Raw genomic sequence first — 27,451 nt, 5'->3', positions numbered from 1 at the left:
GACGACCGCTGATCACGCGTGATGTGGAAATTGTTTCTGTCAAATGGGTTTAGGCAAAGTCTTATTTTTTCATCTGCACTTCTTTGCGGATTCACTCACGTCCGATTTCATTTCTCCGTTTGTTCTTATTTTCCCTCTTTCGAGAACTACCTATAGAGTTTGAAGTGAAATCAGACACCACTTGAAACTATATTTTAAATTAGTTCCTTTTTTAAATCTTATATGAATTGTTTTATGTCATTCAGTTTCTACATGCGTTGTATTTGTTTTGTCGTCCAAACAAACACTAATGAAAAGATAACCAAAGTAATGATTATGAACTATACAGATCTGGAAGGACGCCACAATGTATCAAAATCAGAAGCATATTTATTGGTCAAGTATTTAAACACACAAGAAATTTGTCTTCACAGTCACAACTCACTCAAGAAACGGAACAGGAAGCCTGGTGGTCCGCTACTTAGCACCCCGAGTTTCTTATATAGAAAAAAATGGAATATGAGTTATTCAAATCAAATCAAATCACACTTTATTTATATTGCACATATTATATTTCATACATTCAAATGCAGTGCTGAACAATTAAAATAGCCATAATACTAGAAAATGATTTTTTGTATAATATAATGAAATTAGTATATTTCCCTTTTAACCTATCTATAATAATTATACATTTGTTTATTTTGTGTGATTTTCTTTTTTTGTATATTTTTATCACGACTAGTCAAGACCAGGCCAGTACTACTACTGTGACCAGTGAGAAACACAAAATATAGGTGCAGTTCATTCAAATTATTTGGATAAAGCCTTATTCCTGATGTTTTCTTTAGTAGTAGTCTTTGTGAAATCACGTTTATCATGGCTGGTCAGGGCTAATCAGCTAGTATAAGTTTTATTGATGGAGTTAAACAACAAATTTGATATTTGGGCTTTTTTTTGGACTATTTTAAAAACAGCAGTGGGTTTATTTCTATATTTTTAATTAATTAATTAATTTTGCAAATGCAATGCAAATAAAATACTCACCATTTTGTTCTGTTTTTTTTGTGTTTATTTTTGTTTTGTTTTGTTTCCTGATTTATACAGTGTTGGGCTTGTCTTGGTCTCGACCTCCAAAAATCTTGGTCTTGTCTTGGTCTTGATACTTTCTCGTCTCGATAATGACTTGGTCTGGCTTGGTGTGGTCTTGACTATAACCCCAGCATCTGTCACGTTAACAGTATAATAAATTGTCAGGAAAAACAAAGTCTCTTAAAAGACGGAGTTTCTGTCTAGCAAAAAGCTGTGAAATAGAATGTCATGTTCCCTACCTGATGTTTTGTTTGTATCTTGCAGCATGTCCCCCTGGATCATACAAGATGTCCTCCAGGCAGCAGGAGTGCTTCCCCTGCCCTGCAAACAGTGTTTCCGAGGATGATGGCTCAGTAGTGTGCGTGTGCGAAGAGGACCACTTCAGAACTCCGCTGGACTCCCCCTCCTCACCATGCACACGTAATAACATCTTACATTTCTTTATGTCTTAGTTTTTAATTTGAATGTTTATTGCAAGACTTAAGAGTTCTTTTGTAATGTCTTTTGTTATGTGGTTTTATATGCTGTTTTTTTCCAGGTTCCTACTGTGCCCCCTAAATTTGAAGGAGCATAGTTTGAGCCTTATTTGTTCATCTAAGAAACTCGCCAGGCTTGCCCATTTTGTCGCCCTCTATTGGTCATTGTTATTTTTATGTGTCTTGGACGCGCAAGTGGTCATTCTGGCTGGTTGACAGTATGCCGCACCTCCATGCGCTTGTTAAGGAATCACTTTACCCGTGTATTCCACTTGTCCTTCACTCTATAGCCTCTTATCTGTCATGTGACCTGCGACCTCCTCCCCTGCTAACCTTCTTGAACGTCCATCCTCATCCTCCATTCTGTACCTCCTCATCCCTTCATTTCCCATCTCATCTGTCTCACTCCACCTCAACCTTCACCTTTTGTACCTCCTCTGCTATTGAATTTCATTGAAAAATTGCCAAGCACGCCCCTGAGATAAAGACACCGTACAGTATGCATCGTGTGCTTCTTTTCATGAAACTAATGGGAGATGTTTTGCAGTCAGTGACCCGATCATATATCTTAGTTCTTTATTAAAATGACTTTTTCAGGCTGGTTTCATTTTGTGCAGATTTAGATACCAAGGATGTGGAGATAACGGCTAAATCCAGTCCTGATTTGATATGATTTAGTAGTTGATGCTCCCCTGGAGAGAACAAAAAATACATTCCATGTTTCAAGGTCTACTTTCCACTAACTGTAACAAATTTTACCTTGTGCCTTCGCCCCGAAAAGCCTCCTAAACACATATTCTCTCTCCATCCACCTCTTTTGTCTTTATTTAACATTTTATTCCCTACCCGCACCGATATTCCTCCCTCGTTTTATATCTAACATTAGGTTCACATTACGTGTAAAATAAACCCATAAGCCATTTTCTTTATCTTAAACCATTACATCCGCTCCACATCGAACACATCTTCAACTATTTGGCATGCATTTGCTGATATTAGCATTATGCACAAGAGTCATTCAATGGACCACCTCATTGCAGTCTGACTAAAGGTAGGCTATTATGATTTTCCCCTCATTGAACATATTCAAATAATGAGCTTGAGCCAAGTAAAAGAAACTACTTTGTACTTTTCTGCTTCAGTGCTGTCACTGGGTTTTAGAGCACCACAATGTACTGCAGAATTCAGCAGGCTTTACAATTTGATAGAAAAATACACCCCTCACATTTCTACAGATATTGAATTATATTTTTTGAAAAACACTGAAAAAATATCACTTTGACATCATGAAAAGTAGTCAATGTACAGCTTATATAACTGTTTAAATATATTGTTCCCTCAAAATAACTCAAAATACAGCTATTAGCGAAACCCCTGGGAACAAAAGTGAGTACACCCCTAAGTGAAAACGTTGCAATTATTGAGCACAGTTACTCATTTTTCCTCCCCAGTGTCATGTGACCCAGTGTTACAACTTACAAGGTCTCAGGTGTGAATTGGGAGCAGGTGTGTTAAATTTTGTATTACAGCTCTCACACTCTCTCATACTGGTCACTGAAAGTTCAACATGGCACCTCAAGGCAAAGAACTCTTTGAAGATCTGGAAAAAAAACAAAAAAAACTGATGCTCTATCACAGGTGTCAAACTCAAGGCTCGGGGGCCAAATCGGGCGCCTGCCACATCACGTTATGTGGTCAACTTCAACAATTCTTGCTAAATTTTGTACCAAAAATAATTAATATATCCCAATCTATATTACACATCTCTTATATTTTTCTTTTTCTGATCACTTGCATTAAAAAAATGCAAAAAAAAGAAGAAAATAATAATAATAATAATAATAATAATAATAATGATGATGTATTTATATATATTTAATAATATATTTTTTAAATGTGTGTATAACATAAAAGTAATGATAATGTCAGGTTGCTGCACAGTAAATATTGTAGACTACATTTTACTCTAAAAAGAGTATATTTGGTCACACTCTAAACAGAGTAAAATTTACACATGGAAGAGAATAAAATATTCAGAGTAAATTTTACTCGAAGTATTTATAGTGTGTACAAGAGAATTTTCAAAAACAACTAGTAAAGAATTTTCACTCAAACTCTAAGCAAATTTTGCAAGGAGTGATTTTGACTAAATTTTACTTTTTTTTTTTTTCTTTTTTTTTTCCACTAAAGTGTTGTGGAATGTATGCCACTCCAATTGTTAGTATATCGCTCGTGTCAGCTGGAATCTTCATGCCTCATCAGTTTTGGTCTCCTTTTGGATGTTAGCAAACAGTAGGGGTGGCATAGCTCAGGTGATAGAGTGTGGCCGTCTCCAAAGATGAAGGTCGGGAGTTTGTTCCTTGATCCTTGTGTAACTTTTTTTTTGTTGAATAAACTAGTAAAATGTGCTAAAAAAAATGTCTTAAAATTTCTATGTGGAAAAACTTTAGTAGCTTTTTGTCATGGGATAGCCCAATTCTCTCTTAAACACTAAAAATTCTGAGTAAAATTTACTCTTAATATTTTACTCTCTTCCAAGTGTAAATTAAACTTTGTTTAGAGTTGGACCAAATTGCTTTTTTTTTTTTTTTTTTTTTTTTTTTTTTTTGAGTAAAATGTACTCTACAAAATTTACTGTGTGGTCTTGGCAGAGGTTTTCGCCTTGCAGCTTTGAACTCTGAATAATTGTAGTCTCTGAATAAAAAAACAAAAAAACAAAAAAAAACAGAGCGAGCGAGCGAGCGCTTGAAATGAGCATAATAGGTCCCCTTTAACTCATCACCAGCACTCACCGCTCGCCTTTGTCGCTTCTCATTTCCTCTTTTCTCCGTCGGCTCATCCATTTCATACGGGCACATATTGCCACACTATTCTTCATCCTTCTGTCAAACTGAAATTTCTTCCCTCCGTCCTGGAGCAACAAGCACACGCCGCACGCTACAATCTCATCCCCACTGTCTGCACATTATCATTTCATCCCTCATCCTGCGCTCCCCTCAACGCACACATCTCTCCTTGCATGCCAAATACCACACCGCTCCAATAAAGATGCATTACAGGGCCAATCGGACAAAGACCATACAGGGGAGCCGTATTGATTCCTGCATAGAGAACAGCTTAGTAATTAGATGGCAAAATAATGGGCTGTATTTCCTGGGAGTACTCAGGGCACTAAAACCACAGGGTCACTAGGTCTGTGTGTACATGTTTTGTATGCATACGTTCACATTCACCAGCGTGCGCACGCAGATTCATGAGTGTGCGGTCATACGGGCTTTTATGGTGTGGTTTAATTACAATATTGATTGCTGAGCTCTCCGATCCGCGTGCGATAACATTTATAGCAGCCTAATGGCCACATTAATTACACAATTGATTCAGTAATTATGATCATCCCCGGATTTGGCTAATCCTCCACATGGATAGAGAAAAAGGGAGTAAGAGAAGGAGCTGTGTTTTCATGAATCTGGAATTTAATCAATAAGAACATGAGTGAGGAAGAACGGTATAGTTGGAGCCATAGTTAGTTTAATGTCGTTCTGAGTTTAGTTTTTAAAATTTTGTTAATTTTAATTAGCTTTCAGTGTTTTTTTTTCATTTAAGTTTAGTTTTTATTAGTTTTATTTTAAAAAAATGTATTTCTTGTGCAAGATTTAAAAAGAAAAAAAATCAGATAGTGTCGCTTTCCATCACTTGTTTGCCAAGTTGTCAACTTCTAAAGGGGAATTATGGCTTGAATTCCTGCTGATAAGTAATAAACTCAGTTGTACTGTGTATGAACTTTAAAATATATATGTATATATGCTTTTTTTTAATATATGAACCAATAAAGGAGAGCACTTGCTACCTAGGATCACAATTCAGACTGATTTAAGTGACGAAAGCAGAGGATCCATCTGAGCCAGAACAAACAGCAAGTTTGTCAACTAGGAGCGATGTCATCTGGTGGTGCTTTTGATTGGCTCCCGCTTGATGATGTCACTATTAGGCAACATAAGGTGCCACCAGGCGACGGTTTGACTTCCTTTTACCAGCTAGCTTTCTTGCTGTCATTCATTTAAATTTATTTGTTTTTTATTTTTTGGAAAAAAAATCCATTTAAATTTAAATGAATGACAGCAAGAAAGCTAGTTGAAATTCTACATGAAAGGAAATTTTTGTCGTAATAATAATTTTTGTTAGTTTTGTAAATCGGTGGCGTCACGCTGAAAACATTCTATTTCCAAAATCCTCACTTTTCAGGAGACCCCAAAAACGGCAAGTTTGCTCAATCATTAACATTGCATTGTCAAAGAGAGTAAACCGTCTTCAACACTTAATGTGTTACACAGTAATGTGTTAGAAAACAAAAAAACAAAAAAACAACAACAAAAAAAACACCCACATGTGCAGACTAACCAGTAGTATAGTGTTGTTGTTTTTTTGCAAAAATATGAAATTTACCAAATTGTGACTTATGAGGATTCGGCCCAATTTAGTTTCAGTTAGATTTTTTTTCCCTAAATTTTATTTATTATTTATTTTATTTCATTAGTTACTTTGTTACTTTTTATTAAGCAAAACAAAACAAAAAACAACAACAACAAAAACAACCTTGTTGATACTGCACTTATGGTCACATTACTTGATTGCACAAGTTTAGATTGCTTTGTGCCTCTCTGTACTTGCGTGCCTTAAATGAAAATTTTGGCATAGTGGCTTGTTTGGTGTGGGTTTTTTTTTGTTTTTTTGTTTTTTTAGACTGTCAGGCAATTTTTTTGTGTACTTAAAGTAGTATTTGAATTCTGACCCAGAGCATCCCGAAAATGTTCAATGAGTGATATGTCCAATGAGTATTCTGGCCATTCAGAAACTGGGATTTTTTTATTTATTTTATTTTTTCTTGGTCTAATAGATGAAGATTCTGGATAAAGAGGTCCTGGGCTGGTATGGTCTGTACTGTGCCAAATTCTCTAGAACACGTTACTTTTAATTATGGTAAAGGAATGAACATTCAATTCATGTGCAGTAGTGTGGTGGACAGTCAACGAAGCATTTTCACAGTCTCTCAAAACTTGCACCGTCTGCTGCAATGTGCTTTTTAGAGTGGCCACTTATGGTCGGCAGACTAAAGCACAATGCAATAACCATGTTGTCTAATCAGCATCTAATATGCCACACACCTGTGAGGTGGATGTGTTATGCTGGCAAAGGAGAAGTGCTCAATAACATCTATTATGACATCCGTGTTATTGTGAACGGTATTTGAGTAAAAAATGTCCTTTTGTGCACAAAAAAATTCTAGATCTTTGGGTTCATTTCATGAATATTATCAACATGATACATCAAGAATATTGCACAGGATAAACTTTTTTTGGTTGTTTTCTATTTAAATATGGTGTTATTTAATGTTATTGCTTTCCACATTTTTCGACAAGTGACTTTAATGTTAGTTCCAATGTCATACGAGGTAAATTTTTTTTTTCCAAGCAAGAATGACAAAACAGAAACAGAATTATTTATTTACTAGTAGCTTGGAGTAATCTGTCAATGCAGAATGTCTGTAGATTTTAATGATAGGTGCAAAAGGTGCATTACTTTTGAATTTGCTTTACATTTTGCAGCAAACAATTTTTTGCAGGCTGATAGGATTTATGTAAATTTGCTTTTAAAGCAAGTTTGTCTCAGATAGAGAGTGTACAACAAGAGCAATAGATAGGAGAGATATGAGTCAGGGAGCGAGTTATGTTTTTTAATATGAAACACTCAGTTTTGAAGTGAAGAGCAGAAACGAGGAAAGTTCTCCTCGCAAGGCCGAGCAGACGCAAATCAAGTCCCAGCTGGGTCGACATCAAATGCATGATGTGGTTCCACACTAAATGTTCTTCTTGATCTTATGTAATTTTGTTCTCAACGTGGTTCCGATGGAGTTGGGGGACAGCTGTGGTTTGCTCACGCACATGGCAACGCACCTTTACTTATTCATCATGTAGGACACACACACACACACACACACACACATTGACATCTAAAATGCATGGGCTTTAATGGACCTCGGCTCTCTTGAGCTCTGGAAAAAGACATGCACAGGTCAGTCAAGGCACGGCGAGGATTCAATTCAGTCAGCTGACCTGCACCGTATTGTATTTGTGAGCACTCGGGGGGGGTTTCAAATGACATGCAAAAGCTCTGCACGTAGACGTTGAAGTCTTAATGACTTTGTATGCTCTGGAGGGGAGCACACCAAGGATTAAAATGTAACTCAAAATTGTATTGATCTGAGAGAAGACAATGAGGATGGGATATATTCATTTAGAGGCAGCGGCACATCATTATCCAGGGGTTTATTAAAGCTTATTCAAATTTAGCGAGAGGCTTTTGTCTGTCAGAATCAACACCATCCTGTTAGATGAAATTGTTATGCGAACCATTATTATACCTACAACATTACTTGGTTTTACCGAGTTTAGTCCATATTGAACTCATTTATTAACGTGAAAAACGTGACGTGAAATTTTAGGATGTATTTGAGATATATTTTGAAGAATGCAGTCATTTTGTATGGAGATAGATGGTCCTGAAGAACCTGAGCTGGATTACTGCTTGAAAAGGAGTCTGTGGTGGTAAAATGAAACGTCCAGTAGATAAGCAGGAGTGGAGACAGAAATTTGAAGCAGCACCGGATTTATTTATTCAAATTAAAGTCGGTATCACAGTTAAATACAAGACAAAAAGTGTCAAAACTGTTGAAAGACATTTTCGTGTCTGCAAGTGAGCCTTGAAACCGTACTTTTTAAGCAAACACAAGATAGATGACCACTTAATCCAGCAGTTACAAAAGCATTTTTTTTTTTATTTACAGCATATCTTATAATTTTAAATAAATGTTTGGTACTACTGTATTGTCAAGTGTATGCAAATAGTCAAGGAATAAGAAGAGATTTACAATTGATTAACAGGAAATGTTATATTCCGTACACTACAAAATGCAGTTTTTGCCTACAACCAAAATTAGAGGGATCATTTTGAGAAAGAAAAACGGTTAAATATACTGAAACTGTACCTAACTGTGTCACAAAAACCAACGTATGGACCGTACTGTAGACTACCTGTACCGGCTCACCCATTCCAACACATTCCATAGTAACATTCTTTTATTTACTGATGGCATATTGGCAAATGTTATCCATGATAATGACGCAACACTTTCAGGCCTTTAGATTAGGTACATGAAATATCAAATCTTAAATATTCGACCCAAAAAAAATAGAATATTTTAAACTGTTTACATTCTACCGGGATACTACTACATAGTTAAATTTTGAACATAAAGATGCATTTTGAGTTTCCATTATTCACAAAGCTTAAACCCTAATTAGTTACATTCAGTTTTTAAATACTTTTTCTAAACATACAGTTTCTCTCCAAATTACGGTATAAACAATAACAGTTTGGGTGATATGAAAGCCAATATGCAGTCAGAATTTTCGACAGGCAAATACATTAAAATGCATTTGCAATTACGTTAGAATGTATTTAAATGAAGCTTGAATGTGAAAAATGTGTGTGTGTGTGTGTGGGGGGGGGGGGGTTATGATGATCATGATGTAAATTCATTCAAAAATTAAGTAATGTCATGTTTTGGTTCTGTGGGGGTAAGATTTTGTTTCATGCATTCCTTGTTTCTTCCTTTGCCTCGTTATGGCTAACCACGTCCACCTGAGTGCATCATCCCTTCCAAGTGTGTTGACCAATCAGCTCCCCAAGCCTCTTGTGTCTTGCCCAGGTGTCTCTTGTTACCATGTGTATTTAGTTCCCCTGCTTTCTTTCACTTCTTGTTGAGTTATTGTTTTTGTTGCTGTCGTTTCTGGTTGCTTTAGTTTGTTTTTTGGCCCTTGGTAATTTAGTAGTTTTACAGAGTACCTTGTTTGCCTTTTTTGTTAATTAAATCCCCCTTTTTTTTTTTTTTTTTTTCTTTTTACCTGCATCCCTGCCTTCTTTTTGTTGCCCCCTGCGTTTGGGTCCTGCCTCTGACACCCCCCCCCCCCCCCCCCCCCCCACTCGTGACAAGTAATGAAACATTGTTTATTTGTAATCTTTATGATGTATTATTATGTTTGCAGTGCATCTGAAAATGCTGATACTTTTAAACGTATTTGCATGCCAGTCAAAAAAATGTTTACTCCACATTGGCAGTTCCACGCTTCGCTCGAGTGAACATTTTACTGTGATTTAATAAAAACAACCTTTTGGTCTCACGACACCTCAAACCTGGGTCAATGCATTCCCCTCTTTCAGCCATGCTGAGCCTTACACGTACAAAACTGTTGACCCAAACGTTAGCTCGGGTGTCCATGAATGCAACGTATTTTGCATACAGGTGATAAAAGCACTTCTGTGAAACTCTAGGATAACTGGAGTTTTGTTTGTTTGTTTTATTTATTAGTTGTTTTTTATTGCTATTGTTTTTTTATTATAAACACATCATTCTCCATGTTGGAAGGAATAAGAGGAGTACCGGTAATCTATCAGCTTCTAGTGGAAAAGTTTGGACAAAATAGTTAGACTTATTTTATTTTGATATCAGATACTTCAATTATTCTTTGAGAGCTGAGCTGATAAGAAGTAAACTAGAACACATTCATTTGTCTTTTAGGGCCCCCCTCACCTCCCAGAGACTTGGTCTACACCGTCAAGCAGTCCACTCTCATCTTGGAATGGGACGCGCCATCCGACACAGGTGGCAGGGTGGATTTGACCTACAGCGTGGGTTGCCGGCGCTGCGCTGGCAGGCAGTGCGAGCCCTGTGGGGCGAGCATTGGTTTTGTGCCTCAGCAGGTCGGTCTGACGGAGAGAACAGTGACTGTGGTCAATCTCCTTCCCAACACTAACTACACCTTCACTGTGGAGGCTTTGAATGGCGTGTCGGAGCTTCTACCCAATAAGAGGTTCTACACACAGGCCAATGTGTCAACAAGCTTGCCTGGTGAGTCATTGTTATTAATTATACACGTTATTTTAAATTATAGTTTGAGTCATGTATACGGTGTGTGTGTGGGTGCATGCATGTAATGAAATCACATCAAAATTTAGCAGTAATAAGTTTAATGATTATATATTTGTGGAGACTGGGGTCAAGTTATATTTTACAATTTTAAAAACGTGCAGAATTTCACGCTACTTCATGTTAAAGACTAGATAGCTCTTAAGATGAAAAGAAAAATGCACTGAGCTGTCACTGTTCTTACAAATGCCATTATGCCATCTAGTGGCAGAAATATGACCAACGCAAATCAATGTCACACTTGTTACAATACAGTACATATTTTTAAATTTAACTATTTTTTTATGAATCATTATACAATTACTGTGTCAGTGATGCACACATATTTCTATTAGTTTAACCTTTTTTCAATTTTTATGTTAGCAAGAGTATGAAAGCTTAGAAAAAGGTTTTATTGTACATTTTATTGTATATATATGCTAGTGTTGTTATGATTCCGTTTTTTGGCCCCCGATACTGATTCCGATACCCAGCTTTTCAGTATCGGCCGATACCGATACCATACTGATACCTTCTTTTTTTTTTCTTTTTTTTTTTCCCTCAACATGAAAAAGTTGTCCTGCCATTGGTTCACAGCATTCAAGGGCCAATAGGATATCTTAGATCGGCATGCAGTGAACATGTCACACATCAGTGAATGCCGTGCACAAGCAAGACACAAGATGCTGCATCCAAAATCCTATGTTAGTGTTGGAATTAATGGTATCGGCATGTTACTTGTGAGTACTCACCGATACCGATACCACTGTTTTAATGCAGTATCGGCACCTCTGCCGATACCAGCATCGGTATCGGAACAACACTAATATATGCATATATTTCCTTTCAAACTTGCTGGTCTCCTTTCAGTTTTTGAAAATGCTGATTTAAATGCAAATCGTTCACTCAAACAAAATCTAAATTCTTCTCAGATTGGCAATCTAATTAGAAAATTGAGAATAGTGACACTGAGAGGTGCACCGCGAGGAAGCAGATGATAGCGAAGCAATGAGAAATGAGTTGTTTTTGTTTGCTTAGTGCTTTAATTTTAATTTAGCAGAGGAAAATGGGCTTCACGCCGAAAGGTGACATTTTATTCAAATTGGGTGATAAGATGAAAGCAGCCAGTGTGATGTTCTGTCGACTAAGCTTGCTCACATTTGATTCCATATGTCAAGAGACAAATGTCATGTCAGGCTCTGTGGTGTGATCACACTGGAAATTATCTCCTTTAATCATTAAGTTATCCCTGATCTAGCTTCAGAAAGTTGTACAGTCAGAAACAATATCCGTATCCAATAATGGATGATCCGAGATGGATAAGCATTTGTATCTTTGTCTCGTACATTGCTACTCTGAAAAGGGCCCAGTATTTCATGCTCAGAGCTGCTGGTAACAACAACAAAAATCAGCAATTGAAGTGGAAATGTATCAAATGTACAGCTTTCATCCTCCTCCACAACCTTGAAAAGCTTCATTCCACTTTCATTTCTCGAGCCGCTGTTTTTCAGCTGCCTCTTCACAACCATTAAGCTATAGCATTAGCAACTATATAGACTGATGAGATGGTCATAATATAATACTCCAAATTCAATGGGCTCCTTCTTGGCGTTGACTTCACTTCGACTGCGAGCCGAACATCATTAATTTAAAGGCTTGTTGTCTTGATACAGCTTGTTATCCCCCGCCTCCCATTTCATAGAGAGAAGAAGTTACTTCAGCATTCCAATCAACACTATACAAAGTATGGTTATGTCTCTCTTTGGTTTTGACGTTCTCTTCCAACTAAAATATTATATAAGTATGCTTAGAAGTGCTTTTGAAGTCTTTACTGTTTGAGTATTTCCTATATCAGTGACATCTGGTTTAAAACAGGTGATAATGTGTTGGTGATGGTGGGCGGGAATACACAGACTGCTTCTCAACTACTGGGGTACCTCGAAGGTTGAACCCGATCCTTCCCAGATGCTGCTTAAACTTAAAAAAATTAATTTGGAGCATTTTTTTCCCCATCGGAAATATTGAAACAAAATGAATCCATTCCAGTCTCAAATTGTTGCCATCAGAGCTACGATTAAGAAGTTAGAGTACATTTTTAATTCTTAAATTTCATTCACTTTTGCAGCTATACATATACAGTATTACAACATGTTTGTTTTCTTAACATGCTTTATTGAGACTGTCCAATTGTTCACGTTTGGGGGAAAAAAAAAGAAGAAAAGAATCAGTATCAGGGAAGATTTAGACTGACATTTGCTATTGGAGTGATTAATGGTATATCCTCCTGACTAACAGGAAAAAAAAAATTCTCCAATCATGTTTATTTTGATATTCCCCAATCTTTATGAAGTAACTGGAATACTGCAAAATATTTTTTTTGAAAAAAAAAAAAACACGTTTTTATTTTTAAGCTATGATGTGTCCACTACAGAGGACATTTTTTAAAACATAAATGCTAGGCTCAAATACAGTTAAAATAATTCAAACAATACTTTAATGTGTTCTTAAGAGTTATAGAGAACATGCTAACAATATTTAAAGCCTAAATTTGTTCAATAAAAAGTGTTATACACTTACTTTTCCTCTTCCCTAATAAGTGCTTGCACTGAGGGAAGCCATTTTCTTTTAGGATGCAAATAAAGGTAGCAAAGCACCACCCCTAAACATTTGGTATCATTGGAAAGCTCTGAATGTCCTCTATAGAGCACAAAAGGATTTAATTCAATCGTATGCACTGGGTGGGAGATATTCAGGTTTAAAAAGGTCCACTACAGAGGACAAATTTGAATTGCTGGTAGTCAGGTTACCTGCATGTATGTGGTTTATGATAGTTAACAGTGTGTGTGGCAGAATTTCATTTCAAAATTTTACTCTCTGAATGCCTTTATTCTTGTGTCTTTGACATACAAGCACATATTGGATAACATGATTTGTTATCCATGATTTTCAGCCGTCTCATCACATTCATTTATGAATACCGTATACTATATACAATTAAAATGTTACTAAACAGCATGCTTCATTGACTGTATATCCTACATTTAATCTCATTAATGGAAATACTTGTTTTTGTTGTGCATTCAACATGACTCATGCCATTACCGTCCAATTCAATATTTTCTTCCCCCAATCTTTTGCATCTCGCTCGTTATCATCACCGCATGTGCCTTGTCTGTTTGTCTGGGCATGATAAGCTTATTAGCCTGGGGTGTATAGTTCATATCTGGTTGCTGGGCACCAAAGAATTGAAGGCCTCTGACTAAGTTGGGCTTAATGCCTGGACACACAATTCAATAAAATGTTGACATACACCTACATCTTTTTAAGTGCATTCAGTGTGAATTATCCATTAAAACCACATTGTCGCTGGCAGACGGAACATGTGTCCAAATATTTTTTCATATTAATGGTCAGTCATCACATGAGTGTTATTTTTTACAAGTTATTAACACTTGAGCAACAAATCTATTAACTAATTCACTGCCAGCCATTTTCACTGAAGCAAGCCTCTTTGCTCCTGGTTGTTTTACTGCATTTTGACTGATTTTGCGAGGTCCGCAGAATATTGTATTCTATTGCTATAAAAAAAAATGGAACATACCAAAAGAAAGATTAGAGTCTCTTCTTTCATCAGGAAAAAATAGTATATTTATCTGTTTCTTTTTTTTTTTTTTATTATTATTTACAAACCTGTTGAAAACAATGGCAAAAATAGCTTGTTGCAACATGGCCCTGGCTGATCTCTTATACTCTGCTACCACCTGCTTGCTTTAAGTGATCTCTTCCTGTCAGAAGCTGTATCGAAGCCTTCTGTATGCTCTAGCATTAAAAAAACATTTAAAAAAATGTATAAATATGTTTTCAAAGTTAAGGACAAAGTATTTAAAAACATATTTTATATATATTTTGGGGTTTGAATTAGTTAATTCTCGAGGACACGTCAACTGTCTGAGAAGTGTCTTAGTATTACTTCACCTGTTCTTGACTTGCAGGAGCCTCGCAGCATTATGTTGCCTCAAGATTGAAAATATGTGTTTAAAAGAAAAAAAATGAGTGAAACTATTTCGGTGAGATATGTTCAAGTCATCTTATCTAATTCAAAATCAATAGCGGTAATGCTTTGGTTTGCGATTAATTTCCGTCTAAGGCCTTTTTTTTTTCTTTTTTTTTGCGTCACTCATGGCTCTCAGACGTTTAAAACAGAGTTTGACAAAATGACGTAACAGGAGTTATTTTGTTGTTAAGATTCGAATAAATGAAAGTTGAATAAGTTGTAATTTTTAATGTTATTTTATTATTTATAGATAGCAATATATGCTATAATCCAAGCAAGATCAAGATGGACCATTTTTCCTCCTGAATTGTTTTTCATGACACACTGATTCCGCCTGGCAGCAACAACATACGAGTTGACCTAATCTGTTGACAGATTTGTTAAGGAACAGTGGATTGCTCCCAGACAGATGGATTTTTTTTTTTTTTTTGATCACTCTCCCCCCAAGCCATTGGAGGCACGAGGCGAGTTTTGCATATTTGGATGGATGGATGGATAAATTGTAGGTTGGGGATAGAAACGTAGCAGGGGTTGCGTGAGTAGATGCTGCATGGGGTGGATAAATGGGGGATCAGAATTACCCACGGCTCCTTATCGAGCTGTGGATTTTGTGTGTAGCCGTGTACGTGCATCTGCAGTGCACGCGCCGACCCGTTTGTGCTTGGACGGCGTTTTTCGTGCGTTTGCTGCACCCGTCTCGCATGCCTTGAACTCTGTGCATTGGATCTTTATATGTGCAAGAGCGATGGGATGCTATGGTATCGTCCTCTGGCTTGTCCAGCTTTTGTATGTGTGTGTGATGGAAAACACACGCGGGTTGAATGTCTCGGCCCCTGGTGGTACTTCCAAAGCCCTTTAGCTGAGGCAGAGAAGTAGAGAGGAATGCAGGATGGCTGTAGTGATGGGGTGGGTCAGGGAGGAGGAAGGATTGGCATTTCAATATCCTGAGAGGATTACTGGCTCTGCTTAGATGGCTGGTCCCCGCGGAGTTACACGGGCCTGAGAGACGGACGAATAAAGGCGAAGGGGAAGAGGGAGCGCTTGAATATAGAAGTTGAAGGGATGAGGAGAGGTGAGTGGTGTCACGATGTGAGCAGAATGCCTTCTGGGTGCAGAGGGAAAAGGGGCTGAGGGATAAGGTGTTAGCGCAGACGCCCATAGATGCTGTCCGGACAATAGCAACCTTTTGTCTGAACTGTGTGTCGTTGTCGTGCTTGAGGACAGGAAAGACAACAGGGAACTCACTGGATGAGTCAATGTGGAGGAGCCAACCATGAAACATAACACAACTTCCGATCCTTACAACATTTTGATCTTTTTTGATTCTGAAAGCTAAAAAAAAAAAAAAAAGGTCCACAGGTTAGTTCAAGAACGATCTATTCGGGTTCTGGAGTGCCCTCACCATAGAAATTAGAACAGCTCCCTCTGCACAAAGGTTTGAATCTCTACTTGACTTATTTCTACACTCTCACATCTGGTAAACCACAAATTATATGCAACTAGTCTTTAGCCCGAGCTTACATCTGGATTTTGGCCTGTTTTACTGGCGCTTCTGTGCTTTTGTTTGGTGGCGTGCCGTGAGAATGTCAAATATGGAACATGGCTCACTAAAGGTTGGGAAAAACACTCAAAAAAAAAAAAAAAAAAAAAAAAATAGCAGTATATGTTGTACTATATTGTATTACTATTTACATCATTGTAGGTAGTATTAATAAGACTGGACATTTATTTTATTTTATTTCAATACCTGCAAAAGCATATTTTGGAAATTAGTGTTAGTCTAATTAACATTGTGAATAGGCTTCCAAATCATGAACCATAAACCACCAGAAAAATGAGCAAAAATACTATTTTTTTAAAAGTCTAAGCTTTAAAAATGGATGCATTACCAAGACAAAGAAAATCATTTCAAAATGTGTATAACTGTTTTCTAAAGAAGCGCACAGACAAGAGCTGAATGTGTTGATAATTATTTAATCACACATACATTTACGTCATGCAGTCAATCAAAAGAAAATATTTGAAAAAACGTGAAAATCAGGATGAAAATCTCGAAAATAAACAACCAGGAAAGACCCAAAACATTTTAAAAATTAATGCAAAATATGCAAAACAGCGGGTGCTGAACAGGGATCTTCTGTCATTTTAAGTTGTAATATCACCATTCACGACTAGATGGCAGACTTTTGTGCCTACAGTGGATCTTATACTGCCTTAAATTACGTGAGTAGGCCTAATAATGTATTTATTTTTTGCGGATTTCTAATAATATGCAGGACAAACATAGTACCTCAATAATAACACATTTTGAGTGAGTTGTTTTTTGTGAAAATTGCAAAATGAGTTGGTTTTCTGTTCAGCAGTTTTGTGCAGTCCTTGAATGGTCATTTTTATGAAATAAATATATTAAGAGCACATATTTTGCACATATTTTGTCCATATTTAAAATAGATTTTTTTTTTTTTTTTTTTGGGGTCATACATCAGGTTAGAGATTGTGCGGTTCTATGTGGGCCCTTCAGTGGCTGTTATGAAAAATTGTGTCCCCTCCAGCATTCAAGTTTCCTATCCCTGCATGTTTTTACGCTGAGTGCCCTTCGTGAGTCTACCCACCCATGTCTGTGTTATCCGTGGGACCCGCTGTCGGTGGGCTATTGGGGCACTGACCTGGAACTGAACCTGCGCCATCTGCGTAAAAGTCAGCAGTATGTCTCATCCAAAGGTGTTTATAAAAATATTTCAAACACATCAATATATTGTGGGTTAAATTACTTCCCCTCGTAATACATCAGTTGGATGTCATCCAATTATTGTGCAGCTTTAACTATTGTTTGTCACCATAAATGTTAGCCTAACTGCGAGGCAGATGTGCTAACTACTTGTTAACAGTTCTGTCAGTCTGAATTTAATCCAGGAGAAGGAGCTGAGTGTGACTGTTTTGTTTTGTTTTGTTTTTCAACCACCAATTTATGTGAGAGTGCATCCTTATATGAATATTTATGAGTTTGCAAGTAATAATCTGGCTGGGATCACATCTGTCGGACTTTTTGACATTGCTTTTTTTTTTTTTTTTGTCTGAATGACAGCGACTTTGCTGTCAATAAACAAAACTTTGCTTTTCTTTATCAGGTTCCCAATAGCTTTTTTCCCCCATCCACTTTCACACCTCTCTACCTTTTCTCCGCTCTCCGCCTTCAGCACTCTGCATGGAGGCATTTGAATCCTTTTTTTGCCGCCTTAATTAGAAGTGATGGGAAGGTGAGGCTTCAGCAGGCACTAAATGAATAGAGTCATCAAGCTACTTTTCAGGACTATAGCACAGCCACTTAAGATGCTTTGTCACTCTGTGATGGGAATTTTAATTGCCTACCTCTTGGCCTATAATTGGAGGCTATGAAGAGGCACGCGGAATTTTTAGCCATGTATGCTGTGGATATGGATTTTTATTTATTTATTTTTTGGTACTGTTGTCATGGAAAGTGTGATGGCCACTATGATATCCAGACAAAGCTCGGGGGAGGGTGGCCACACAATAACGTGTATATAGAATTCAGGGTTGAAGGGCAGACTTCAATGCAATTTGAAACGCTCTCGACAGGTAAATGGTAAAAACACACAACAAAATAACGGCCAAAGGGCAGAATAATCATAAAACTTGAGAATTTTTCACAGGTCGGATGTTGTCTGTATAGTACCTTGTAAGGTGCCTCTGTTAAAAGAGCCTCTGTTGAATCCTGCTGTGTAAAACAGCGAGTAGTGAGTCTTACAGACTGGCAGCCAAATTCTTCATGATCCAACGCGGGAGGTTGGTGACAGACTAATTAGCTTGTCGGGTGAATAGCTAACACTTTCCCGGCACACATCAGGCAGGCATACATGTGCACATACACAAAATCACCTCCACTATATGAATTTCTAATTATCATATCCAGCTCATTAATCAGCGTGATTGATCAGTATATTGTATTTTTCAATGCGACCTAGGAGTAGGAAAATGGTGACCCCAGACCAAAATATAATAATTCAAACAGACTCGAATTAACATGAGATTGTCTAAAAACAAGTGCATGAGTGGCCTTCATTTAAAACTTGGCCCACAATATGCATTGTCAGTGATCATTAAAACAGGTCAGAGGCAAGGAACTGATTGACAGACACATGGGGAAAGGGCAAGTCTGACAAGGCGCCAGGGAGACTAATGATCAGAGAGGAGCTACATGGCTAAGAGACAGGCAAGGGCATACTATTCAAAGTTAAAAAAAAAAAAAAAAAAAATCCCAGTTTTTAAAAAGTAAAGATTATATTTATATATTAGTGGGTTTGTTTTGAAACTGCTATGTGAACAGCTTTCTACAAGGTCAATAGTTTTTGATTTTACAAAATTTTGGGGTGGTCAAGACCCTTTAACCCACTGGAAAGTATCAGCCCCAACCAAATTTCATCTCGAGATTCAGAACCTACACAGGAGCAATCTGTTGTTTGACCATTCTACAAGCAGTTAGATGGGAATCATTCATGTGATAGTTTCACAATTTAGACCAATCGACACAAAGCAGATTTTTGCTTGTAAAAAATAATTATCTTCATTCACCGCAGCGTTATGACGAGAAATTATTTTAATTGTTTAGTCGTGAACAATTTTTTTGCATATTGAGAAAAGCTCGAGTACATAAAACAAATTTCTTAGTAGCATATGTCATTCTTAATATATGCTGCAGGCCACTTAATGTATGCAGGGCCGCAAATGGCCCCTGGGCTTAGTTTGGACAACACCACTGTAGCTAGTATGGGCTACATCAAGTATTCCACAAAAATGTGTCCATAAAAAAAAAAAATCTCCATTTTGATTAACAACAATTCAGAACTTTAACGGTTATATTGGTTTCTCAGAACGTGAGCAATCTCCATGCTTTGCATATTCCCCAGCATGTCTTGAAATTCACCGTTCTTGCCACCATCTTTTCTTTTAATGGCAGATTTAGAAAAAGGAATGGCAGGGTAAGTAACAAAAACAACAACAACAACAACAAAACTTAAATATCAAGTACGGGGCCGGAAAACATCATCATGCAGGCCGCGAATGGCCCCCGGGCCACAGGTTTGAGATAATTGATTTAGCGTTCTTCTGATTTTATGTCAGTCTATCTAACAATGAAGCACTGCAGACAATTCATTCACATTCGTACCAACTATGCAAACCAGGTGCTAGGCTGGTCCAAAAATAAAAATTGTCCTTGGAAAAATGTGATCAAGAGTTGCCATGACGACAATGCTGATTACCCTCTTATCATAAACAAATATACCCTCAAAATGAAGCTTTTTTTTTTTTTTTTTGTAAGCTGTCGTTCCAAATTAAAAGAGATCTTTGTCATCCTCATGATCGGTTGGCAATTGGCTCTTTGTCTTACTAGCTTGTTTGCGCGCTGTTCTCGTCCTGCTCCCGGCCACCCGCCCACTGACTGACACTTTTAATTAGGCCGTCACTGAGACTCGTTTTCCTTGTCGCGCTAATAGACACCCTCTTCTTTCCCTTACACGCATAAACCCAATCTGAGACACACGCATCCACTATTTGGTCAGTCAAATTGGAGCAATATGTAACCATATAGTTTAGAGGAAAATATCCAGGCGGGGCTCTTTGAGATAGACTCATCCAAAATAGGTGAGTGTGTGTGCGTGTGCATGCTTATGTGGGAGTGTGTTTTAATATCCTCCCTCCCCTCCTTTTCCCTATACTGGTATGAACAATAATAACCACTGAAGATTTCTATCAGCTCACCTCCGCCTCCGTACCCTCCCTCCTCTCGTTGTCTGCTGCTGAACTTTTTTATTATTATTTTGAGAATAGAATAAAGTTTATCATTGCATTGAAGCATGAAGGCTGTTGAATCTTAAATAGGCCAGGATGTCTCAAAACAGGCCTTGAAAGCAGCAAGACACTCACAATGATATCATTGAGAACGACATCATTTTGGACGCAATCCCATGTATGAAGAAGAAGAAAATAAATAAAAAAAGATGCTCATCTCTGGTCAAGGTGTTTTTCATAGCTGTGCAACTGTGAATATTTTATTTATTTATTTATTAATGAAGAATTATTAGACCCCGCCTACTGGCCAAAAACAGCTGGGATAGGCTCCAGCATGAGGATATGAAAATAAATGTGCTAAATACATGCACAAAAGTGTACTTGCTCATAAATATTACATTTCACATCTCAACCATCCTGTGTTGCAGGCATTTTCCATTCCTCTAAAGATGGAATAAAGGCATGACTGCAAAATGGATTGTATAAAGTTTGACTTGTATAAGAAGAGGAGGTTGAAACATCATTGATTTGGGTTGACCACTCAGATATTTTTGCGTCAGATAGTACTCAACAGGACACTTGTTATAAAAAAAAACTAAAAATGTTTTGTTTGTTTTTTTCGTTTTTTTTGTATAGCAGTATTACCAATTGATGACTTAATTTAAGGAGAAATTTTCAAATATTATTTTTTTTCATTTATGGTTATTAATCCAAGAGACCTGACAATGTAACACATTTTTGTTTTTTTGTTTTTTTAAATAGAATCAATTGTTTTGATTTCTTAAATTCAAACTGTTTTTTGTTTTTCTTGGTATAAAAACAATGCTACATTGATTTTCAAAGATAAGATTTACTGTAATTTTGAGAACATTTATTGTACATCCTTCAAAAATCAAAATCAATTTTAATTTTGGCAGTTTTGTCCTCCACACTTTAATGGCCATACGTCTATGAAAAGTGGACACAATCAGCCAAGCACTTCATTCCGGTGTTGAACGCTCTAGCCATGTCAATATTAGGTAAGCTTAGCAATTATCACGACTTCTCAGTCTTTCCTTAGTATCCCTTTGTGAGAACGATAATTGTCACAAGTGTAGCTTATTCGCTGCTATGCAAGTGATGACTGAATTAGAAGCGACTATGCAACATGTTTAGCCGCAGAAAGTAGCTAGCCGAACTCGTCGCTAGCTAGCTGCGACGTATGTAGCGGCGAGCTACTTGAGCCTCGATCTCCCACTGGTGCGTTTAAGGCACGTTCGTCTGATTGCTGATACTCAATTTTGTTATTCAGTGTGTTTTGATGAAGTGCAAAACATTCCTCACAAAACTCCTTCTTTCGAGCCTTTTGGTCTGAGACAGTATTCCTCGATGTTGATAAATTCACAAGTTTTTAATCCGTTGATCAGCATTAACCGTCGATGAAGTCAGAGCCAATTAACCAGGGACGTCAATTTCAAACTTGAGCGCAAAATAAACAAGCTGCACATCCCAAATGCACACTCAATTTAAATTTTGGACTCACTAGAAATTCTCGCAGCAATCGGTCCACCCAAAAGCCCCTGGGAGTGCCAAATCTAAGAAACTAAATGTTCCCACTTCTCCACTGTCACTCACATAAATTGTTGCACCATCCGTTTAACTAAGGTAGAAGCCGGTGGGGCTGCACCCAGCGGGAATGGCTTTTTCCTGGTTTTCAGTTAACCCGGAACATAAAACATCCCTTACAGATAGGCCCGTCTTTATTACCTCATTCTATCTCGACTAGCGCTTCCATTTTGTCTGTTCAATATGCATGCGCTGGCTCATTGCGTAGGTGCATCGTAGCATGTAAAGTTGCACTTGCAGCATAGGCGGTGGGAAGGGGAACAATGAAACACCCTCCTGACAAGATGGATGCTTTCTCAGCTGAGAAACATATGGGCCTACTGAGAATCCCTAAAAAAAAATCAAGACACACATATTGTCTGTACGAAATGAGAAGATACTTGTACATAAAAAATAAATTGATATATAGTGTTGCAACAAAAAGGTAACATTGTTACGTTACTGATTGCTTGCTTTAAAAAGAAACTTAGTTACTTTAATGATTACTTGATTTTAAGAGTAACTAGATAAAATGTTACATTAATAGTTACATTCAACAAACACCGACAGCCCTGCTTAACATAAGCAAACACGGTTTTGCCACTTAATTTGAAGTGTCTTTTTAACAGTGACATTAAAGAATAAAGTTTATTTATTAAAATAAAATGAAAAACTTTTTAACAGAACATAATTATATATTAAAACAAAATCAGGCCATTTAACATGTAAATTAAAAAAATATATATATTGTATGGATTTCACTAAACATACATAGGCCACTTGTTTAAACTAAATAAATTAATAGAAAGAAAACTAGAAAACTTTATAATGTTTAATTAAATCTAAAATAAGGCTTCTTTATTGTTTATACTTTACATACAACATATTAATTTATTAATGTAAAATAACTCAATATTTATGTAGTTTGGAAGAGTTTAGGAACTGGGGGAGGATTCCTTCCATCCTACATTTATAATTTCCATCCATCCATCCATCCATCCATCCATCCATCCATCTTGGACGTGCTAACCAGTCATCCACCGTGCCGCCCTATAATAGAATAGAATAGAATAGAATAGAATAGAATAGAATTCAACTTTATTGTCATTGCACTGTCACAAGTTCAGAACAACGAAATGCAGTTTGCATCCATCCAGAATGTACATTGTTTGTAAATATAACGATAATTTGGGACCAGAATCTCGATGCTACTCACTTTAACCCCTTCAGACCCATAGATTGTTATAGTGAATATGCCGTATTTGTGTGTCTAAAAAAAACCCACATAATTTGGATGATATCAACACTTCTGGTTCATGATTAGATCTTAACTAACCAAGCACAATTGCAAGTTGATTTGCATGATGTTTATGTTAAAAATATTGCAAATAAGCTTGGTAAGTTTGCAACACGTTACAGCCATATTATCCTGGCATCCACTATAACTAAAACCGTGAGATCAAAATCATAAAAAAAATAATAATAAATCAGAAAAAAAATAAAATAGCCCATACTGGCTCATACTGATGTTACTTGTATAATAGAAGCAAATATATTTTAAAGTAATTTTCATGATATTAGGAGAGTAACTATAGTCTGATTACTTGACTGCAAATAGTAATGCATTACATTATTCATTACTTTAAAATGTGCATATTAAGTTACTACCAGCATCACTGAATCTATAAGTCAGGGTAGATTGAGAAATCTACAAGTTCCACTGTCTGGGCGCTGTTGCCACCGGGTGGTCGAGCAGGTTCAGCATCTGTCTCCTTTGATAATAAAACAGCGATGCCAGTTGTGCAACCGCTTGCCTTTGTACGCCCGGCTGCAAAAGCCGAAAGCAGCAGCTGCCATTTTGTGCCAAAGTCAATTCATGGCTTTACCTGCCATCGAGTCCCGTGCCGGAGCCGCCGCATAACCCCCAGTGTCTGCATAATGAGAGGCCTGTACTGGGGCTGTGCATCACGAAGCAGCTTTGAATTGAAATTCATAAGAGTCTTTCAGGAAACGGGCTTTTCAGTCACACTCCACGAGTACGGAAGGCAAAGTTAAAACCGGCTGCATTCCTGTGCCAACATGTGCGCGCTGCGAATGCTGATTTTTAACTAGGATCCATAATTAAGGGAATGCAAACTTCTATCATACCTGTTTTAGTTACGGAATTTGCATTTACCTCGTGTCAGCCTGAAATAGGCGTCTCATTTAAAGGCAGCAGCTATGCTTCAAATTCACACCAAAATGTCCTGCTTTCATACATTGTGCCAAACTTCACCTAATATGCGTCCTCTATTCTCCCCCGTCTCGCGCTCATCATTGTTCCCCTTTGAAGTCTGCAAGTCTTATCTGTATCGATGATTGGGATGTGCGCTGCAAAGCTTTCAAAGAAGCCATTTTGTGGAGCTGTATGTCTTTCTGACAATTGCCTATCAGTGTCTCCTGGATGTTGTTGCTGTTCTGTGATGACTTGCAACGCCAAGCTAAGGAAGCGTCTTGCCTAAGGCCGCCAAATTGCATGTCAAACTCTTTCTGTGTCTGTCAGTGGTCGCGTGGCAGTGAAAATAAACTTTCAGATGATCCAATGTCGAAAATACAATGTCAAACTCTGACATATTGCTCAAATTTGATTGCCTGAAATGTTTTTTTTACACATAGACATTAATTGTGGTGCACATTTTCATTATGTCTACAAGTATCTATACTGATACTTCAGGTCTGTTATGGATTTTCCACGGTACGCACAATTGTTAGTTGAATTCATGATGCTTCAAAAATGCAGACCCTGCACAGTGGATAGAGACCCCTTATTTTCCGGCAGGTGATTGTGAGCGCACATCTATAGCGAAATCATCCAAATGTGTTCTTTGGTGCTGAGATTGAGCTCTAATGTGTTCTGGGATTTGGGGGCAAGCACCACTCTTATGCATAATTCAGCACGAAGCAAGCAAAGAAGTGCAAACAACAGACTGCAGTTAAAGGTGAGGTGAGCAGATTTACTCGACGTTTTTGATTTAGTGTATTAAGCTGAGGTTTTCCACCGTTTGGAGTCTCTGGAGTTTTGTTCGTCTTTGTCCACTTGTTTCCTCATGAAAATCTTCTTAACTTAAAAAAAAGATTTGAATGATGTGTTTGATTTTCTCAAATTGGAGTCATTCTTCCTTTTACATTTAAACAACAGATTTTTCATTTCTTTTTTTTCTTTTTTTTTGAATGACATAAATTTAGACATGGATTTTGTTTTTGTTTATCTGTTGCCTCGATTGTTATCTTGAATCATATAAAGTCGGGACCATAATGGAGCTTCAGACGATTTCTTTTTGCGGATGTGAAGTATTTGTCTCTTGAGTGAGTGACAGGTCGAACATATTGAAGTGCGGCGGTTGCCATCAACAAAATAGATGAAATGTTGGTGAAAGGTCAGGTGAAAAGATGAGCTGGAAAAAGGACAGCAGCAAGAAAGAAGGGGAGTTCACTTTTAAGGTCGCTGATGGGAGCACCAGAAAGGACAGATGACAAAGAAATTGTGTCGGGGGCAGGGAGAGAGAAAACAATGAAAAGTAACTTTAATGTCAAAAGAAAAATTAAGAGCTTTGTGGAATTCTGAAACAATGACTTTGTTTGTTCAATGTAACTTATAGAAAAAAAAAAAAAAAAAGCCAACAGTACCGCGGCTCCTAATCTCACAAATCTTGACAAACTTAAGAACATTTGTGTCCACCCCATTAATATTCGCATCATTTTGAGTGACAGCACAATTTACTACTTCAATAAAAATGGTATAATTAGCCCTTGAGTGGGTAGTAATACTTGAGTGTTGTCTCCATAAAAACAAACAAAACAAAAAAACAGCTTTGTGCATCCATGCCATTACCATTCCTCACTGTCTGGTTCAAGATCCCAATTCCAATGTTGTGCCTCTAGCTGATTTTGACGGTTTACATGTGTCAAAAATTGTCAGCTAAAATATGCAAGTAAAAAAAAATAATAAAAATCATGAAAAATAATGGAAATATTAAACTTTTGTCACACTAGTAACTCGTTTTTGTCTGTTTTGTGTTTTGTTTTTAATTTCATTTTTATTTCATAATATTTTATATTAAGATTTTTGCAACATCTGAATTGTACTAAGGAGATTCATTTCCTGCAAAAAAAAAATATTTTGGTTAAAATAATAATAAATAAATAAATAACCATTATGCAGTTATACTAGCATGACAATATTGTTTAGTTGGCCTGGACTTACTCCTACGGCCCCAAATCCCTCAGAGGTCTCCAAACTTTTCCTTCAAGGAACACATACTGAAAAATCAAATACAAGGGGCACTTTTACATTGTCCGACTTTATTTAAATATGCAAAAAACAACAAGTGAAACAATTATTTTTAACTTGTTTGAGGTGATAAGGCAAACGGTGAGGGATTCTTCATCATTTGGGGTGGCCCATATTCCTAACCTGGCAATATGTAATATCCATCTGGTACCGATCCACAGTAATTTTGTCGGGAAAATGCGGGACAATTCTGTACAATGATTCGAGCTGATTGTACGATGCGACATTCTACACGTTTGTTTTAACTAATCACGGTGAAAATGTCATCTCCGTTCATGTCGAACATGGGGAAAGCACGAACGTCTTACCAGTTAGAAATGCACGAAGCGTCCCTCGCTGTTCGACATTCAACAAGGAAACGGTGAGTAAATCTGCGAAAACAGAATTAATTGCAGTGTCCATTCGTCCATGTTGGGTTTGTTTGTTAGCTCCGGCGTCGGCGCTGGCTTCCTGGTTTCGTCAAAGTTGCATATCCCGCCCCCCCAAACACAATGTCGCTCTGTGATTGGTCCAAACCACCAGTGGTTCGGGAATGACGGTTATCAGCAGGAGCAGTACAAGATGTATTCTCGGGAGTTTTTGAACTCACAAATGCCGCGAGAATTCATCTTGCGAGAGCAAGGTTACCATAATCCTGTATCCCACTGTATCCCAGCCAGAGTAATCGGTAATAAACTGACAATTTTGAAAGCAGTCTATACTTGAGATTCTTGATATTCATTAATGTGTCATATATTCACAAATCAGACCTTGAAACAGAGAGCAGATAGCGGAGGAAAACATGTTTGCTTCGGAAACTGAAATATCTTAATTCATGAGGCATTATGAACGGAACAGAACAGTTGTTCCTATTTGAGTTGTAAGTAGTTTCTTTGCATAGCTAAACAAGCTCTTTCAATGGAATTCATTAATGGTAGTAGTTGTCAGGTGTGTCACACCCATGAGGGATGTGGGTGTCGCAACCTCCTACTTTTTCACCACTCGAAACCAAAACGCCAGAAAATGGACGGTGGACCACAAATGGTAATTTTTGCATTACTCAATTGACTGCTGTTGACACTCATCATATTTTATAATATAAAATATTTACATTACTTTTTACAAAT

General features: G+C 37.3%; 1 protein-coding gene across 3 annotated transcripts in view; it reads left to right on the top strand.

Annotated features, from left to right (window-relative positions):
* Window positions 1-27,451, top strand: part of epha10 (EPH receptor A10) — a 187,626-nt gene that overhangs the window by 113,426 nt on the left and 46,749 nt on the right. For all 3 annotated transcript variants that reach the window (XM_077506454.1, XM_077506453.1, XM_077506455.1), the window contains exons 4-5: window positions 1,336-1,491; window positions 10,183-10,512. In XM_077506454.1, coding sequence (XP_077362580.1) covers window positions 1,336-1,491; window positions 10,183-10,512 — 486 coding nt within the window. The remainder of the gene's footprint in view (window positions 1-1,335; window positions 1,492-10,182; window positions 10,513-27,451) is intronic.

Source organism: Festucalex cinctus, chromosome 19 (genome assembly GCF_051991245.1).
Source record: "Festucalex cinctus isolate MCC-2025b chromosome 19, RoL_Fcin_1.0, whole genome shotgun sequence".
Lineage (NCBI taxonomy): Eukaryota > Metazoa > Chordata > Actinopteri > Syngnathiformes > Syngnathidae > Festucalex > Festucalex cinctus.
The sequence above is the reverse complement of the archived record's forward strand: the minus strand, read 5'-3'. Positions and strand labels throughout refer to the sequence as shown.